Consider the following 19,437-nt stretch of genomic DNA (forward strand, 5'->3'; position numbering starts at 1 on the left):
AGACACACATGCATACATACACACATAGACACACATGCAGACACACACACATGCAGACACATACACTCAGACACACACATACACACACACGTGTGCACACACACATGCAGACACACTCAGACACACACTCAGACACACACATACACACACTCAGACACACATGCAGATACACACAGACACACACACATGCAGATACACATGCAGATACACATGCAGACACACACATGCAGATGCACACACACATAGACACACACACATCTACGCAGACACAGACATACACACACTCAGACACATACACACGTGTGCACACACATACATGCAGACACACTCAGACACACACATACACACACTCAGACACACACACATCTGCGCGCGCGCGCGCACACACACACACACACACACACACACACACACACAATGTTTTGTTTTTCTGTTATTAACAGATGACCGTGTAGGCTAAACCCATAACTTGGCTACTGTGAGTAGTGCTGAGCACTGGTAACTGTAATGGTAATGGTAACTCTGCTGGACTGCAGGAAGCGCTTGCACGCTGCCTTGGACTCCTTTACCAGTTTACCGGTGGCTTAGCTGGATCGTGCGGGAATTTACATTGTCGTTCTCTTCAGCGACTAGCCTATTACATTTCCACCAGGCGGAGGTTCCTTTGTGCCTGCATCCCCGCCAGCAGTTTGGTTGTCTTTTATCTTGGTGGGATTTTACTTCCCATCCCTGCAGTCCGCAATGATACACATTTTTATGTATTTCCCCTTTTGTTAAACATAGACTCTTTTCTCATACAATATAATCTGAATACAGCTTCCCCTCCCTACTCCTCCCAGCTCCTCACCACCTTCTTTCCCATCTGGGTCTACTACGTTTACATCTCTCACTAGAAAAGAACAAGCTTCTAGGAGATAACAAAATAAATTATAATAAGCAGAAGCCACCATCACATCCAAGTGGTACAAGACAAGAAAACAGAAAAATAAAAAAATCCCCAAGGAGGCACAAGAATCAGAGAGCCACTTGCTTATACGTTCAAGAATCCCATAAAAGCATTCAACTGAAAACTGTTGTGTATACACAGAGGACCTGGTTGCAGGCCCGTGTAAGCCCTGTGACTGCTGGGTCAGTTCCTCTGAGTTCACATGAGCTTTGCTCAGAAGCTTTAGAGGACCATGCTCTCCTGCTGTCCTCTGACCCTGCTGTCTGTTACCCCTGCTGCAGGGTTCCCTGAGTTCTGAGGGGAGGATTTGATAGAGACATCCCATTTAAAGCTGTGCTACAAGCTTCTCTCTGTGTCTCTGTCTCTGTTTCTTTCTCTCCCTGTCTATCTCCCTCCCTCCCTCCCTCCCTCCCTCCCTCCCCTTCTCTCTCTCTCTGTATAATGCCTAGCCATGGGTCTCTATTTGTTCCCATCTGCTCCATGCAGAAGCCTCTCTGATGGTGACTGAATAAGACTCTCATCTATGAGTATAGCAGAATATCATTGGGGGTCGTTTTATTGTCATTTTTTAAGACCAGTACTATTTGGCTTTACCCTAGGCCTTTGGACTACCTAGACCCTGGTTCTTGATTACCCAAGCAGTGTCAACCTTCCCACACAGATGGGTAGTGGGCCTTAAGTCAAATCGGATCTGTTGGTTACCCCCACGAGATCTGTGCTGCCCTAGCATGTTTAGGACAGATTGTGGATCAAAGATTTTACTGTTGGGTCATCGTTTATGTTTCTCTTTCGGCAGCCTCCTGAATACCTTTCCATGTCCCAGACACTAAAATGTGGAGATGAAGGTTCTGTGCAGGCACTGGCTCGACTGCTCCACGCTCAGTGAGCTATGTGGGTGTTGTCTTCAGCGTGAAGTTTTACTGTCAGTTTGTGGAGAACAACCTTGACAGCAGCCTGGGTTATTTGAGGATTTCTATAAGACCCTATGACAAACAGCTCAAATGGATGAAACTCAGCCTTGGTACTAGAAGCCATGTTTGGTGACAAGAGCTGGGAAGTAGGGTTCTATCTCCCTCGTTCTTTGGAGACTCCATTAGGATCACCTTCATGTATTATAGGAAATTTCCACTGCACTGCTTCCGTACCAACCCTCAAACGCTCTTTAATTCTAGTTGTCTCTCTCCTCATTTCCCCCAATCCCATCTCCCCTCCCCCTTCCTATAGGCTCTTTCTGTTGCTCCCCACTGCCCCCATTCCATTCCACCCCCTTAAAATCTACCCCCCTCACAGGGAGAGTCATGTGTCCTTCCTGATCCCTTCCTCTACACCTAACCTCTCTGGATCTGCAGATCATAGCTTGGTTATCATTTATTTAATGGCTAATACACACATATAAGCAAATACATACCATGCTTATCTTTTAAGAACTGAGTATTGCTCTTTTGTATGAACACACCGCATTTTCTTTATTTATTCTACGATTGAGGGACATCTAACCCGTTTCCAGTTTCTGACTATTACGAACAGAGCAGCAATGAACACAGTTGAGCGAGTGTCTTTGTGGTGGAATGAAATGTCCTCTGGGTATAGGCCCAAGAGTGGTATAGCTGCGTCTTGAGGTAAATTCATTGCCAGCGTTCTGGGGAAACAAAACACTGATTTCCCTACTGGTAGTACAAGTTTGCATTCCCACCAGCAATGGAGGAGTATTCAGCTTGCTCCTCCTCATCACCAGGCTGAGCTGTTTGTTGTTTGGGTTTTTTTTTCTATCTTAGTCATTCTGACAGGTATAAAATGGAATCTCAAATCAGTTTTGGTTGAATTTCCCTGGTAGCTCAGAACATTGAACGTTTCTCTGCCATTTGAGATTCCTCTATTGATAATTCTCTGTTGTTGTAAAATTATAAAAAGTAAATCAGTCTTTTTACCTGTTCTAGGTCCAGCACCGTACTGCCCCAAGATATTTGCTAGATATCTTAATCTCAGTCAGCAAAGTGTCTCGCCTGCTCTGCTCCATCCCATATCATACTGCCGAAGGCCTCTCTCTGAGCCTGGCAGCCATCTCTCTACCTATTTAGTTCCCAAGGCAGGTTTCCATGCTAGAAATATACATCCCAACTCGGTGGCGTCCCACACACTCTCCCAAATTCAATTCTCCACACGAAAAACCACACAATAACCTCTGATCCAATTGATAAGATATAATTGCCCACCTAAACATACAAAGCCCAATACACATCCATCCCTTAAGAACATTGATAACAACCTGTAAAGGTACATCGTGGAATCTTAACGTCAGCCTCCATATTGTCCCAGACTATTCTGCAGTCTCCTCCCCTCTTCCGTTCCCATCTCCTCTTTCTTTCAAACTTTTCTCCCACCCATCCTTCCTTCTTGTCCAATGACAGGCCTCCTTCTATCTTGTGCCTGCCTCACCTGTGACATCATCCCACAATTCTGTACCCCATTTTTAAATTGGATTATTTGGTTCTTGATATCAAATTCCTTGAGTTCTTTGTATATTTTGGATATTAGTCCTCTATTGGATTTGGAGTTGGTAAAAATCTTTTCCCATTCTGTAGGCTGCCACTTTGTCCAACTGATGGTGTCCTGTGCCTTACAGAAACCTTTCAGTTTTTGAGGTTCAATTTATTAATTGTAGATCTTAGTGCCTGCTCTGTCAGTGCTCTCTTGAGAAAGTCATCTCCCATGAAAAAGCATTCAAGTTTATTCATCACTTACTCTTCTGTTGGGTTCAGTGTACCTGGTTTTATGCTGAGGTCTTTGATCTACTTGGGTTTGAGTTTTATTCAGGGTGCTAAACATGAATCTATTTGCATTCTTCTACAAGCAGACATCCAGTTTGACCAGCACCATTTGCTGTTCTAATATGTATTTCTGACGTCTTTATAAAAACTCAAGTGTCCATAGGTATATGGACTTACATCTTAGTCTTCAATTCATTGATGAACGTGTCTCTTTTTATGCCAGTACCATGCTGTTTTTACTATTATAGCTTTGTAGTATAACTTGAGATCAGAAATGGTGAGATCTCCTTCAGTTGCCTTATCGTTCAGGATTGTTTTTAACTATCCTGGTTTTTGTTTTGGAGTGTGCGTGTGCATGTGCGTGTGCATGTGCATGTGCATGTGTGTGCTTGTATGTTTCCATATGAAGTTGTCCTTTTAAGATCTGTGAAGAAGGAGTGGTCTGCTGTAGGGAGCTGGCGAAGTCTGGGGAATCGTCCTGGGGATCGGGATGCCTCAGCGGACCCTCGGTACCCCAAGGAGGTAGGCGATGATGGCTCCCAATGGCGGCTCAGGCTCTGCTCAGGCCTCACTGTGATCTCTGACATGCTGGACATTCTGCTCTGGGGCTTCCCAGGCTTCTTAGGGGATCACTGAACTTACCTGCCTCCTCGATTTAATTCTGACCCAGGTTTTGCTCCTCTACCCAGGGCAGAGCCGCTGCAGTTCTTTAGCTCCAGACTACTGACTCCCGTCCAACAGTGCACTTGCATGAAACCATGGCCGGTTATAAACCTGTAGTGATTCAGACATATCCTGTACTTGGTGAGAAAATCACCCAAGACACTCCGTACTGGAACAACTATAAGACCCCTGTTCAGATTAAGGAATTTGGTGCAGTGTCCAAAGTAGACGTTTCTCCTCAGCCTCCATATAACTATGCCGTCACAGCTTCTTCAAGGATCCACGTTTATGGCCGGTACTCTCAAGAGCCTGTAAAAACCTTTTCCCACTTTAAGGACACAGCATACTGTGCTACTTTTCGCCAGGATGGTCAGTTGCTTGTCGCTGGCAGTAAAGATGGCGTGGTTCAACTTTTTGATATAAGTGGGAGGGCAATTTGAAGGCCACACAAAAGCGGTTCATACAGTAGATTTTACAGCTGACAAATATCACGTGGTCTCTGGAGCCGATGACTATACTGTTAAATTATGGGATATTCCAAACTCCAAAGAAATTCTGACGTTCAAAGAACATTCTATGTGAGGTGTGGCTGTGCTAGCAAATGAACCCAGACCTTTTTGTAACAGGATCATATGCTCATACCGTGAAGATGTTTGATGCCCGGACAAATAAAAATGTTCTCTGTGTCGAGCATGGGCAGCCTGTGGAGAGTGTCCTCCTTTTCCCCTCTGGAGGGCTTCTGGTGTCTGCAGGGGGCTGCTACGTTAAAGTCTGGGACATGTTAAAAGGCGGGCAGCTGCTTGTTTCTTTGAAAAATCATCACAAGATGGTGACGTGTTTGTGTCTGAGCAGCTCTGGACAGAGGTTACTCTCCGACTCACTGGACAGGAAAGTCAAAATCTACAGCACCACTTCCTACAAAGTCGTCCACAGCTTTGACTATGCAGCCTCAGTCTTGAGTCTGGCGCTTTCTCATCAAGATGAGACGGTTGTTGTAGGAATGACCAACGGAATACTGAGCATTAAACACCGGAAGTCTGAAGCAAAGAAGGAGTCTCTTCCCAGGAGAAGGAGGCCTGCATATCGAACCTTTATTAAAGGAAAAATTTACATGAAGCAACGGGATGACATTGTGATCAATAGGCCAGCAAAGAAGCACCTAACTGTGTGATAAAGACCCCTGAGGTTACAGTTTCCATCATAAAGGAACTGAATTGGAGAGGCGTCCTTGCCAACAAGAAGGAGATTACCCGGGTCCTTAACTTTTTGATAGGGAATCTGTCTCAGCCGAGATTTGCCCCCGTTTTGATTAATGCTGCTGAAATAATCATTGATATATATTTACCTGTGATTGGCCAGTCATCAGTAGTCGATAAAAAGTTTATAGTACTTCAAGGACTCGTAGAAAAAGAAATCGATTACCAAAGAGAACTCCTAGAAACCTTGGGGATGATGGACATGCTGTTTGCTACCATGACACGGAATGGCAGTGCCCCTGTGTCGGAGCACGTGCCTGCCGAACTCCCAGAGGAGAAGACAGAGTCACCGAGGCAGCCCAGTGACACAGACAAGAACTCCTAACGGGAATTGTGTGACTGTGTGAATTACCAGGAAGAGGGCGGCTTCAGTACATTCAAAAGGATGATTGACAGAAGTTTGATGGAAGAGACTGGATTAACTAAAATTGGGGCATAAGTATCTGTTTCAAGATGTGGTTTTCCATGTATTGATTTCTTTTATTTTGTGTCGAAGACCTTAGTTGTCTTGGTCACAGTGTCTGTTGACCTTGGATGAGTTGATACTGACCTTAATGGAGCCAAAACCTCAGTTGCTGTGGGGCCTTGTGGCCCTCTGGAGAGGGTTCCAAGTGGAGTCCTGCCAAGAGAACAACCTTGGTTTTGTGCTTTCTGCTTTTAGCCTGGGAAATATCAAGAACAGCAACAAGGAAACATCCTTCTCTGTCCTCCCTGCCCCGAGAGCCTCCCCCTACCCCCTTGCTGGTGTCTTCGAAGTCTTGAGTCAAGTGCTTTCATCAGCTGCTGTGGGACTGTCTTGTAAGTGTGGCACAACACTGGATATTGCCCCCTGGAAGTATGTTTAGGGTGTGATGAGTCTGTTTTGTCACCCCCAAATTGTGCCCACCACCAGTGTTTTCTTTAGCCTGGCCTATCCAGAGAGAACTGACTGAACCAGTTCCCGCCCCTCAGCCTGCTGCCTCCCTTCGGTCTTCACGGTGCTTCAGCTGTCCTCTCCTCTATTGTGAAGGCCTTTCAGCCTGTGCCTGTGTCTTAGAGTGTATCTGTATGTGTAACCCTTTGTAACGATTCTCTTTCTCTGCTTAACACTTCTTCTCTGTTCTTCATTTTGTAGGTCAGATTCAAACAGCAGTGAGTTTGTTTTGAAAATTTGTTTTTGAAAGTTCATTGTAAATTATATTTTTTTATAAAGAGATTCTGCTCTTCTTGAAAAAAAAGATCTGTGAAGAACTATGTTGAAATTTTGATGGAGACTGTATTCAATCTGCAGATTGCTTTTGATAGGGTGGTCATCTTTACTATGTTAATCTTACCAATGCACAAGCATGGGAGATCTTTCTATCATCTGATGTCTTCTACAATTTCTTTCTTGAAAGATTTGGAACTTTTATCATGCAAGTTTTTAAATTTCCTTGGGTAAGATGACCTTAAACTATTCTATATTATTTAAGGCTATTATTTTCCCGATTTCTTTTTCAGTCTGTCATTTATATATAGGAAAGCTAATGATATTTTGGGTGAATTTTGTATCCAGATACTTTCCTGAAAGTGTTTATCAACTGTAGGAGTTCCCTGGTGGAATTTTTAGGGTCACTTATGCATACTATCATATCATCTTCAAATAAAGATTCTCCGACGTTTTCCTTCCCAGTTTGTATTCCCCCGATCTCCTTCAGCCTTCTTGCTCTAGATAAGACTTCAAGTTTTGTATTGAATAGATGTGGAGAGAGCAGATAACTTTGTCTCGTTTCTCATTTTAGCAGAATTCCTTTGAATTTCTCTCCATTTAAGTTGAAACTGTGAGTTTGCCGTAAACAACCGTCATTATGTTGAGGCCCTTGTTTTCCTAATCTCTCCAGGACTTCATCGTGAAGAGGTGCTGGGTTTGTCGAAGGCCTTTCTGCATCTGATGGGATGATCATGTGGTTTGTTTTCTCTTTCTGTTTGTTTATAGTGTATTACTTTTGTTGATTTTCTTTATTCTGAGCTATCCATACAGCTATAAGATGAAGCCTACCTACTTGTGTTAGGGTTCAATAATTACTAAAGAATGATACCTCAGACTCGAATTGTATGCAAAGGCAAAGAATGTTTATTCAGCTAAATTTCCTGTATGTAGGGGTAACCCCATCAGGAAATGGAAACCTCTGGTGGACTGGCAGGCCCAGCTTTTATTGTCAATTAGGGGAATTCGAGGAAGGGGTCCGTGTGCCCTTTTACCTTGATTGGTTAGCGCTCTCTCTAGGGGTCTGACTGACTCTACAATTGGCTAGGCTCTAGCAACTTCCCAGGGGGTTGCTTGCTCATTTTAACTACCTGTCCTCAGGTCTGTCAACACAGTGTCCTCGGATTGGCTGCCCACAGCTGTGGTTGGCTAACCACAGGTTCCAGGTTCTCATTTCTGGGAAACAGAAACTTAAGCCTTGTCTCCCAAACTGTTAGTTTGCAGCCTGGTGTGGGATCAGCCTGGCTCTGAGCTTAGTCCCTTCCCCTGATCATGGTGAATGATATTTTTGATGTGTTCTCGGTTTCAGTTTGCAAATATTTTATTGTGTATTTTTGCATCTATGTTCACAAGGGAAATTGGTCTGTAATTCTCTTTCGATTCAACTTGTTGACTCTTTGTGTTGTTTCTGTATCAGGGTAACTGTGGCCTTATAAAATGAATTGGGCAATGTCCCTTGTGTTTCTGTTTTGTGAAATAGTTTGAGGAGTATTGGCATTAACTCTTCTTTGAAAGTCTGGTAGAATTCTGTGGTAAAACCATCTGGGCTTGACCTTTTTTTGGCTAGGAGATTTTAAACGACTGCTTCTATTTCACTAGGAGTTCTAGATTTGTTTAAATTGTTTACCTGGTCTTCATTTAACTTTAGTAAGTGATAGCTATAAAGAAAATTATCCATTTCTTTTAGATTTTCCAATTTGGGGGAGTACAGGGTTTTAAAGTATCTCCTTGTGATTCTCTAGGTTTCCTCATTGTCTGTTGTTATGTCCCCTTTGTCATTTCTAATTTTATTAATTTGTGTATTCTCTTTCCACGTTTAGTTAGTTTGGATAAGGGTTTATATTGTTGATATTCTTAAAGAACCATCTCTCTGTTTCATTGATTATTTGTATTGCTCTCTGTTTCTATTTCATTGATTTAGCCTCAGTTTGATTATGTCCAGCCTTGTTCCACAACCTCCAGGTGTACTATTAAGTTGCTAGGATGAGATCTCTTCAGTTTTGTTCTTGTGTTTATTTTGTTGTAAGCTTTCCGTTGTTTCTGTTGCCATTGATGTCAGCTTTACTCTGTAGCGGTCTGATAAGATACAGGGAATTATTTTAATTTCTTTGTATCTAGTGAGCCTTGCTTTGTGTCTGAGTATGTGGTGAGTTTTTGAGAAAGTTCCATAAGGATATATATTGCGTAAATGTCTGTGAGGTTCATTTGGCTTATGTTGTCTGTTAGCGCTAGCATTCCTTTCTTTAGTTTTTGTCTAGGTCACCTGTCTATTGGTGAGAGTTGGGTCATGAAGTCTCCCACTGTCAGTGCATGAAATGTCTGTTACCAGAAGTATTGTACAGGTTCACCCCATCCTCACCAAAGTTCTGATGGCCAGAATTCTAACACAAACATGGGAATGAAATCCCAAGACTCGTGGAAGACAGTGGTACCGGGAACCTGGTTTCAAATGACACGGCAAAGCCATCAAAGTGGCAGGATCACGGATCATCCAAGTAGGTCAGTGGCACAGAGGACCAAGAAGTCAACCCACAGAGCTACACCCATGTGACTCTCTGTAACACCGCTGTGAACATGCTGGAAAGGCATTCCGTTCAGTGAACGGTGCTGGGGAGATGAGTATGCACAGGTACAGGAACAAAGCTAGACCCCCGCCCTTCACTCCACACAGACATAACTCAGAATGAGTCAGAGACCTTAATGGAAGACCCAAAACTTTGAAACTACTAGAACAGGGGCTCTCCACCTTCCGAATGCTGTGACCCTCTAATACAGTTCTTCATGTCGTGGTGACTTCAACCATATAACTTCTTCATTTGCTTCTTACAACTGTAGTTTTCTTCTGTTGTGAATCATTCTGTACATACCTGGGATGCAGGGAATCTGATTCCTGACCTGCATGAGGGTATGGTCCACAAGCTGGGGCGCTCAGAGACTCCAATTTCAAAGGAAATGAAGCCCTCTGCCATCCAGCTTATAGAGAACAACAGTAACAAATTAGCAAGTTCTCAGGTCAATCTAAAGTCATTTCTAATGAATATTCCGGGTAGGCTCCATCTCTGATGGGCCTCAGTCTCCACTCTGCCTCAGTGCGTCTCACTAAAGATGGTGTTCTGGGACACCCCTCATCAATTAAGTAACCGGTTTCCAAGAGTTAAGTTCTGACTCTCCCTTCTGTGTTTCCCCACTTAGGCGTTTCTGGCTGAAATGCAGATGGTGACCGAAACTCTTCAATACCTTGTCCAGAGGCCTGAAGATTATCTGGAGAACATTGAAGTCACCGTGAACCTTTACAAGGAGCTTCTCCTCAATGCTTTAGAGGTGAGAAGGAGACATCGCTGAACTGGCAGCGTTGACATCTGGGCTCTGCCTGGGGTTAAATGGTTTTCGAGCGTCTTCGATGAAAATCCTCAGAAAAAGCTTTTGTTTCTAAAGGTGTGCTTAGTGTGTGCTTATTGTACACGTGTGCATGTTTGTGTATGTGTGTATGTGCGTGTTACACATTCATGTGCACCATGTGTATTCAGAAGCCTTTGGAGGCCAGTAGAGGGTACAGGATCCCTGTACAGAAGCTACAGCCATTGTGAGCCACCTTGTGGGTGCTAGGAATTGAACTCAGATCCTTTGCAAAAGCAGTAGTGCTTTAACCACAGAGCCATCCGTCCATCCTGCCCGCCAAGTCTCTTTCTCACAGCCATGTTATTCTCCTCCCTCAAAGCCCCTCCATGCTGCTCAGGATAAGGTAAACATAATTTTCAAAAGTCACCAGGCTGTTTCCGGAGATGGGAATATGACCCGCTAGCAAGATGAAAAGTGAAAACAGATGCTGTCTTTTCAACTCAGTCTGTCAGACTATGAAAGCTCAAACAGGCAGTGACCTGAGGAGAGGATGCCCAGCCTCTGCATTGCTTGTGAGACTTCTTTTTTCTTTTTTCTTTTTCTTTTTTTTTTTTTTTTTTGTTCTTTTTTTCGGAGCTGGGGACCGAACCCAGGGCCTTGAGCTTCCTAGGCAAGCGCTCTACCACTGAGCTAAATCCCCAGCCCCGCTTGTAAGACTTCTGAACTATACATTATACCTGCTGACATCCAACCTGCTTTTGGAAGGAGCCTGTTCATTTTCAGCCTACTTATTATCAATGTCTAAGGATACAGTCAGAGATGCCCTGCGTGCAACACGTCTGTCAACAATGAGCATGGGGGATAATGAACAGGAGGGTGCAAAGCGTGTTTGCCTGAATTCCCTCAGTGGCTGCCGTCAGTCCAGTCACATTGGAAATTATTGAAGAAAAACGTTTAGCTTTAAGGATAAGTAAAACGACTTTAAAACAACTAATAAGATACTATAATCTACTAATAGCAAAGGGTTGATAAATAGCTGCTGTAGCCACAGCATGTGATCCCACACAACTCTGAGGATGGGATGTTCTCATAATCTTGGAAAGAGATGGGGAAATATTGACTATAACGTTTAACGGGCAAGTAGGCGCCGGAGTTTCATCGCTATCAAATATGCAACAGCATTTCCTTCACAGCACAGAAAATGGGTGGGGAACAGTGGTAATACCCTTTCAGCGAACAGACTAAAGATGTTTTACTTTGTATTCTTCTGTTCCGTACATTTTCTATAAAGTGGTGTGCCCTAAAGTAATAGAAGGGGCAGCACGAAGCTTCATGCTGCTGTTATGAAGAAAGTACTCGATTTAAATTTCAGTCAGCTTTTTCCGTGCTTTCAAAACCAAGCAGCAAAGTCGTGTGCTGCAAAATGTCCCCAAAACCGTCTCTATCGGGAAGAACATCGGGAAGAACTTTTAAACTTTAGAATAGCAGAAAACATGAGGGGAAAAATATAGGGGCAGGAGCCTGGGTGGGGTGGGGGGCGTGGCGTCGGGGCGTGGCATGGGTGGCTGGGGGCGTGGCATAGCTCAGCGACCAAGCCCACCACTGCACCTCGAGCACATGTCCCTGGTAGGCAGGCTAGCTCTGCCTGTGGGAAGATCTGTTGAACACAGCAAATGACCACACTGTACCCTGCATATTATGCACGAATTAGCTCTTAAGACTTCCTCACAGTGCATTAAGAGTCTCCCCTCGTATTCAGCTTGCCTTTTGATTTTTCTCCAGGAGGTAATGGCTGAGCATAACCCGCAGTATCTCATCGAGCTGGATGGGAATAAGCCACCGGAGGAGCTCTTCCTGGTGAGTGTAGTGTGCGGCACAGACATTCCTCGCGGTTGAGAAATTCTGAAACGTTTCCGGCTTGGGCTCGTTTTAGGAGGTGTTCTGTTTCTAGGGTATTACCGTGAACTTTTGTTTCAACACTTTAAACTTCCGTGTTGCGTTTGTTCATCTGCTCATGTTGAAGGCGAAACAACAGTTGAATTTAAAACTTCTCTATGGCTACAGTGCCTCCAAGAAAAGTAAAAGCAAATGGCACGCGACAGGGTGCTGACATCCAGTCAGTGAGGGCGTGGATGCTGGCATCCACAGTCATTGAGGGTGTGCAACTTACAACCGGAACAGATGCTACTTTACCCACTACGATGGCCGAAGCTTTTTGTTGGGAATAAAATTCTAGGTCTAATGCCTAGTGCCTCATATTAATTAATAACACAAACACAATAACTATTTTTTAAATCTCATACACACCTAGCATAATATTGATTATGGGAGTACGTATGGAAAAGAAGCTGATGAATCCATCAGTCCCTCCCCTTATATAAGCATCCAATGTATTAGGAAAATAAGTTCACAAGTGTCAGTTTGCATTACAGTCACAAGCGTAAGGTAGTTCAGGGGCTTGTGCTAGAAGGACAGTGCCCGATGCTCATCTGGGTGGATTCCACTCAAGGAGGAGTAAGAATTAGACCCTGAAGGCTTGATGGAGGAGAGGATGGGACACATTCTCTGCTGAGAGAAGAGTCTGTCCAAATGCCCACGGATCAGAAAGAACCGGAACCAACCTTAGGGCTGAGACCAGGATGAGGTAGGGAGTGTGGGGTAGTCCCAGAGTTCTATAGAACCAGTTCTATAGAACGCTGTCAGTGGAAGAGTTCAGATCTCATCATGAGGGAACGGGCAACCAGTGAAAGCTTTAAAACCAGGAACAAAAGAAAATCTACCCAGACTTCCCCATGAGGAAAAAGTAAAGGAGACACAAACTGGTGGTAAGTTGACTACCTGTGGTTCTCATGGTCAATCCAGCAGAAGATGGTGGCCTAACCTACCCTGGTAATGAGCAGGATTGTGCAAAAGAGGTAGTGTGAGGACTGCTTCGGGAGGTGTGCCTGGTGGGACCTGGTCAGCAACTTAGCAAGGGGACGAAGGGGAAGAGTGAAGACAATGGCTGATCACAGGTAGCACCATGATCAGGATACCAGTGGTGGGGCCAGACCAGGGACAAATAAGACCTCATGTGGAACAAGTGCCTACAAGGCTACAAAGCTCTCTCTCCTCTTTGCCAAAGCCGGTGGTCATGTTCAGTCTTCTTCTAATTGGATCTAACAGCGACATCTGCCACAGCTGTTCTCTGTGGTTCTCATTCCAGTGTGACATCAGCGGGAGAGAGAGCACAGCTATGCACTGCGGTGTGAAATCAGAGGGAGAGGGAGAGAGAGAGAGAGAGAGCGCAGCCATGCACTGCAGTGTGAAATCAGAGGGGGAGAGAGAGAGAGAGAGAGAGAGAGAGAGAGAGAGAGAGAGAGAACAGCCATACACTGCAGCGTGATATCAGAGAGAGAGAGAGAGAGAGAGAGAACAGCCATACACTGCAGCGTGACATCAGAGAGAGAGAGAGAGAGAGAGAGAGAGAGAGCACAGCCATGCACTGCAGTGTGAAATCAGAGGGAGAGAGAGAGAGAGAGAGAGAGAGAGCACAGCCATGAACTGCGGTGTTGACATCAGAGGGACAGAACGTAGCCATGCACTGTGGTATGACACCAGAGGAAGAGAGAGAGAGAGAGAGAGAGAGAGAGAGAGAGAGAGAGAGAGAGAGAGAGAAAGGAGAGAGAGAGAGAGCACTGCACTGCACTGCAGCGTGACATCAGAGGGAGAGAGAGTGTGTGTATAGCCAAGCATATACAAGCCACCAAGGAACACCAGCAAACTGGGACTAGGGCCCAGTTATTCCAGTGCTTGCCTAGCAGCATGAAACTGCAGGTCTTATCTCCTGTACAGTACACTGTGTGGTGCCATATGCCTGCAATCCCAGCACTGAGGAAGGAGAGACAGGCAGTCCTCAACGCAAAATCACCCTCAACCACAGAACAAGTTCAAAGATAGCCGTCAATGCATGAAACTTGGCCTCAAAAAACCAACATTTTTCATATATATTTATATAATATATACCACATACATTTAAATATATGTAATACATTTTGTATTATGTAATATATTTTATAAACACATATTATGTAATATATAATAAAATAAATACATATATTTAAATAATATATGTTTATACAATATATATCATTTAATAGGTAATATAAAATTATATATAATATGTGTAACATCATATATAAGTATCTTATATTTGAATTTACTTATGCATATTAAGTATTTTATATATTATGTATATCTATATCTATATATTATAAATATGCTATATTTATAATATATTACATAAATATCATATTTATATATCTTTTTTTTTTGGTTCTTTTTTTCGGAGCTGGGGACTGAACCCAGGGCCTTGCACTTCCTAGGCAAGCGCTCTACCACTGAGCTAAATCCCCAACCCCAATATATCTTAAATTTATATATTATATTTATGATATATGGATTTATAAATGTATAGTATGTGTTTTACATATTTCTATATTATCTGCAATATATTGCTATGTATGTATATGCATACATATACATATGCATATATATAGATATATATAGATAGATAGATATGTAAAGGAAACACCAAAGATCTCGGCGATGCATAGAAGCCGGGGAAGACTGAGAGTAGATTCCACACAGAGTCTCGGAAGAAGCATGAGCCCACGACTTTTTCATAACATTTGCCATGCTCAAGTGCCAATGAGAGCAAACGTTCTTTCCTCACACTCAGACGGTCATAGAGCGGCTGAAGTACTTGAACGTGCGGCGGGCAGCCATCATAACCAAGCTTCAGGGCACAGAAGAGGAGATGACGGACATAATTGACACTGTAAGTTCAACCGACCTGCCTGCCCGAACGCATACTGCTGCACCTTACCGTGTCCCAGCATCTCCTAAGATCTAAGGGATAGCGCTCTCTCCATAAAGATATCCCTTCAGGGAGTGAAGGGGTGGCCCAGTGGCTAAGAGAACTGGCTGCCCTTCCAAAGGTCCTGAGGTCATGAGTTCGATTCCTAGCAGCTACATGGTGACTCTCAACCATCTGTAATGGGATCTGGTGCCTTCTTTTGGCATGCAAGTATGCATGCAGATAGAGAAGTCATGTGATATATATATATGTATATATATGTATATATAATTTAAAAAAGACATCTTCTAGGAAGAAGCTACAGTCTGAGCACAATATTATTTGTGATATTAACTCCAGTATAAGAGATGTCTGAATAAGAGACACAAGCACTGTTAGTTTGAGGGTTTGATGTACCTGGGGAAGACTAACTTAGCCTATGTGCATAGAAAATTTGATATAGTGGAATTGTTAGTAGATCCCAAAATTCAAATAGGCTAATAGTCGCAGAAGTCGTTTTGATATGCGGCACGACAAAACCCAGAGGTCACGGCAGGTCAGTGCAGGTGGACTCTGGTACAGCAGAAGAAGGGAGGTGGGCACAGAGTCTGGGGAAGCAGTTATGGGAGCTTTTGCCCTGCTTTGCTTTGATGCCAGGAGTTGTGAATGTGTTCATCAGAATGGCTCATCTCCGTGGTCCAAAATGGTGTCCTACGGCCAATCAATTCTGAGAGCCTTGTGGGAATGGAGAGAGAGCTCAGTTGTTTCGAGTGCAACCGACTCCAGATAGAGTTCCCAGTGCCCATCTGTGACTCCAGTTCCAGACAATCTGATCCCCTTTTCTGACCACCGTGGGCAGCAGGTGTGACCCTCATTCACCCTGGGGGTCATAGGCCAATATTGGCCACGGAGGGAAAAGGAAGCAGAAAGAGAGACTGGGGGTCAGGAAGCCTTGTGAGTACATAGAAGACACCTAGGGAGCAGCCAGTCACCGGGAGGCAGATCGGCTTTACTTGGCCTATATAATTTGGGGGACTCGGGGTAGGAACATCCAGGATGGGCAAAGGTCACTGACTGAGGGCTCAGGGACGGTACTGCCTCAGTAGCGTGGAGAAGCACTTCGGGAATCTCAGGTGCCAGCAGAACGGGTTCTTATCAGGAGAAAGGAAGTCGAACCTGTAATCTAACTGAGGCCATGTGACAGTCCACAGGTAGGGACTTGTGCGTGTGCGTGTGTATGTGTGTATGTGTGTGTGTACATGTGTGTGTGCGCGTGTGTCCGTGTACCTGTGCGCATATGTGTCTGTGAGTGTATGAGTTTATGTGCGTATGGGTGTGTTTGCGTGTATGTGTGTGTGTGTGTGAGTGTGACTGTATGCGTGTGTGTGCATGTGCACCTATGTGTGTGACTGTGTGTATGTGTGCAAGGGTGTGTGTGTGAGTGTGTATGTATGTGTGTGTGTCCATGTGCACGTATATGTGTGTGAGCGTGAGTGTGCGTATGTGTGCAACTCTTATAAAGGACTGCATTTAACTGGGGCTGGCTCACAATTCAGAGGTTCAGCCCAGTATCATCATGGCAGGAAGCATGGCAGTGTCCAGGCAGGCATGGCGCTGGAGGAGCTGAGAGTTCCACATTTTCATCCAAAGGAAGCCAGGAGCAGACACCTACTCCAACAAGGCCACACCTAACAGTGTCATTCCCTGGGCCAAGCATATTCAAATCACCACACGCCCCCAAAGCCAAAATGTGCATTCTAAACTGTTCCTTAAATAGTAAACTGCTATCAAATAAAGGTCAAATATTTGGTACCACCGATGTCTGCAAAGCTTAGGTTCGTGTTCCTAAGGATAGTGTCTGCGGTTCACAGGAAGAGCTGTTCCGCACAGTGTCGTCTTATAAACTCATGGGGCCAAGGTATAGATGGAACCGAAGCAAGTGGGCGCGGGCTTGCCCGGTGTCCTTAAAGGATGGGAACATTTATCCAGGAGCAGCAGACTTTTCCGTGAGGTTAGTAAGCTTTCCAGAGCCTACGTTTTAAAGCTGCCCGTGGCACTTTAAATTGTTTACTCTCGCGGTGTGTTTTAAGTTTTCTAGGTAAAATGTACTGCCTTTCTTCGGAAGAAACATTAAAATTGTTCTTGCTGAACCCCCGTCCCTTCCTCCTACCACCTATGCCGTTGCCACCTTGCAAAGTCTTTATCTTTGGACCCAACCACTCAGGGAAAACCACACTGGCCAACCTGATTGCAGAACACTTCAAAGCAAAGGTAACTACTTGTGGAGCCCCTGTTTTCTGTAAAATTCTGTAGAATTTTAGTTGAGCTTGGTTTTCATAACTTTCCATCGGGCACTGGGGTTGCTGTGCGGAAGGCATCCTCCGGATTGTCAGAGAGAGCCTCAGGAAGGTAAGCCAGGTGGCCCTGGAGAGAAGACAGGGGCAATCAGGACACGCCCACGCCGGGGCTCACCCACAGTCCTTACGAGCCTGCAACTCATTTGCAAGTTCCAGTTGAACCCAAAATCACTAACAGAAGTTAGGGAAGAAATAGAGACCAAAAGACAAAATACAAAGAAGCAATGTAACAAAATTTTGGTTCTTTGTAAAAATAAACAAGTTAAAAAAACAAAAACAAAAACAAAAAACCTCTTAGCCCAAGGAAAAGAAAGGGGGAGCAGTAGGTTATTTTTGTTTGTTTGTTTGGTTTTTGGGGTTTTTTTTGTTTTTTTTTAAATAAATTTATTTATTATATATACTATAGCTGTCCTCAGATACACCAGAAGAGGGCATTAGATCTCCTTACAGATGGTTGTGAGCCACCATGTGGTTGCTGGGAATTGAACTCATGACCTCTGGAAGAGCAGTCCGTTGCTCTTAACCGCTGAGCCATCTCTCCAGCCCCGGGAGCAGTAGTTTTAAAACAAAAAACGGATATGGAAAAGGGGGCAAATGCCATTAAAAATGAAACAGTAACCACAAAATGGTAGAAAATATCTGTGCTGTTTATAAAACAAAAAAATGACACCCAAACATGAACACTGTAAGAAACTTCTAAAATATAAGAAATACAATAAAAAATGGTCAAGATAGATGAACACCCATTTCAAAAAGGCAGTGTCTGAGTGTCCAATAAACATGGAGATGTTTGACTTCCCTAGTCACCGGGTAAACAAGACATTATCAGACACACACCAGCATGGTTAAAATGAGGGGGATTTGCTTTAGGAAGTGTTGGCAGGGATATGGGATAATGACAGCCACTGTAGTCAGCCGTGGGGTTATACATTAGAGGAGTAGTTTGGAATTATCTGTTCATATGCAGGAGCACATGCATACTCTTAAGTACCAACAACAGTCCAACCAATTAGATGGATTTCCAGAGCATGAATATTTCCAGAGCATGCGTGTGTGCGAAAGACGCACACGGCGTTGTGTACTGCTCCTAAGACACTAACCGGAAAGACCCGAGACTTGTTCTCCCCGGGTTACTCTGCTGTGTGTCTGCACGGGTTACTCTGCTGTGTGTCTGCACGGGTTACTCTGCTGTGTGTCTCCCCGGGTTACTCTGCTGTGTGTCTCCCCGGGTTACTCTGCTGTGTGTCTGCACGGGTTACTCTGCTGTGTGTCTGCACGGGTTACTCTGCTGTGTCTGCACGGGTTACTCTGCTGTGTGTCTGCACGGGTTACTCTGCTGTGTCTGCACGGGTTACTCTGCTGTGTCTGCACGGGTTACTCTGCTGTGTGTCTCCCCGGGTTACTCTGCTGTGTGTCTGCATGGGTTACTCTGCTGTGTGTCTGCACGGGTTACTCTGCTGTGTGTCTGCACGGGTTACTCTGCTGTGTGTCTCCCCGGGTTACTCTGCTGTGTGTCTCCCGGGTTACTCTGCTGTGTGTCTGCACGGGTTACTCTGCTGTGTGTCTGCACGGGTTACTCTGCTGTGTGTCTGCACGGGTTACTCTGCTGTGTGTCTGCACGGGTTACTCTGCTGTGTGTCTCCCCGGGTTACTCTGCTGTGTGTCTGCACGGGTTACTCTGCTGTGTGTCTGCACGGGTTACTCTGCTGTGTGTCTGCACGGGTTACTCTGCTGTGTGTCTCCCCGGGTTACTCTGCTGTGTCTGCACGGGTTACTCTGCTGTGTGTCTGCACGGGTTACTCTGCTGTGTGTCTCCCCGGGTTACTCTGCTGTGTGTCTGCACGGGTTACTCTGCTGTGTGTCTGCACGGGTTACTCTGCTGTGTGTCTGCACGGGTTACTCTGCTGTGTGTCTGCACGGGTTACTCTGCTGTGTGTCTGCACGGGTTACTCTGCTGTGTGTCTGCACGAGTTACTCTGCTGTGTGTCTGCACGGGTTACTCTGCTGTGTGTCTGCACGGGTTACTCTGCTGTGTGTCTCCCCGGG

The 19,437-nt window shown here is 44.7% G+C and overlaps 1 protein-coding gene and 1 pseudogene across 10 annotated transcripts in view; both read left to right on the forward strand.

Moving 5' to 3' along the window:
* The window catches only part of Ak9 (adenylate kinase 9), a 216,438-nt gene that overhangs the window by 18,757 nt on the left and 178,244 nt on the right, over positions 1–19,437 (forward strand). For 6 of the 10 annotated variants that reach the window (XR_005497738.2, XM_017601822.3, XM_008773020.3 and 3 more), the window contains 5 exons: positions 10,051–10,179; positions 11,980–12,054; positions 14,918–15,016; positions 16,906–17,045; positions 17,125–17,305. Coding sequence is in view for 9 of the 10 variants with exons in the window: in XM_017601822.3 (XP_017457311.2) it covers positions 10,051–10,179; positions 11,980–12,054; positions 14,918–15,016; positions 16,906–17,045; positions 17,125–17,305 (624 nt within the window). In the remaining variant the exon portion in view is untranslated. Of the gene's footprint in view, positions 1–10,050; positions 10,180–11,979; positions 12,055–12,481; positions 13,023–14,917; positions 15,017–16,905; positions 17,046–17,124; positions 17,306–19,437 lie in introns of those variants that run through there. The other 4 variants (XM_063279679.1, XM_017601825.3, XM_039099288.2 and 1 more) reach the window with 3 other exon arrangements.
* Utp15-ps1 (UTP15, small subunit processome component) lies at positions 1,346–10,040 on the forward strand (annotated as a pseudogene).

This window comes from Rattus norvegicus, chromosome 20 (assembly GCF_036323735.1).
Source record: "Rattus norvegicus strain BN/NHsdMcwi chromosome 20, GRCr8, whole genome shotgun sequence".
Lineage (NCBI taxonomy): Eukaryota > Metazoa > Chordata > Mammalia > Rodentia > Muridae > Rattus > Rattus norvegicus.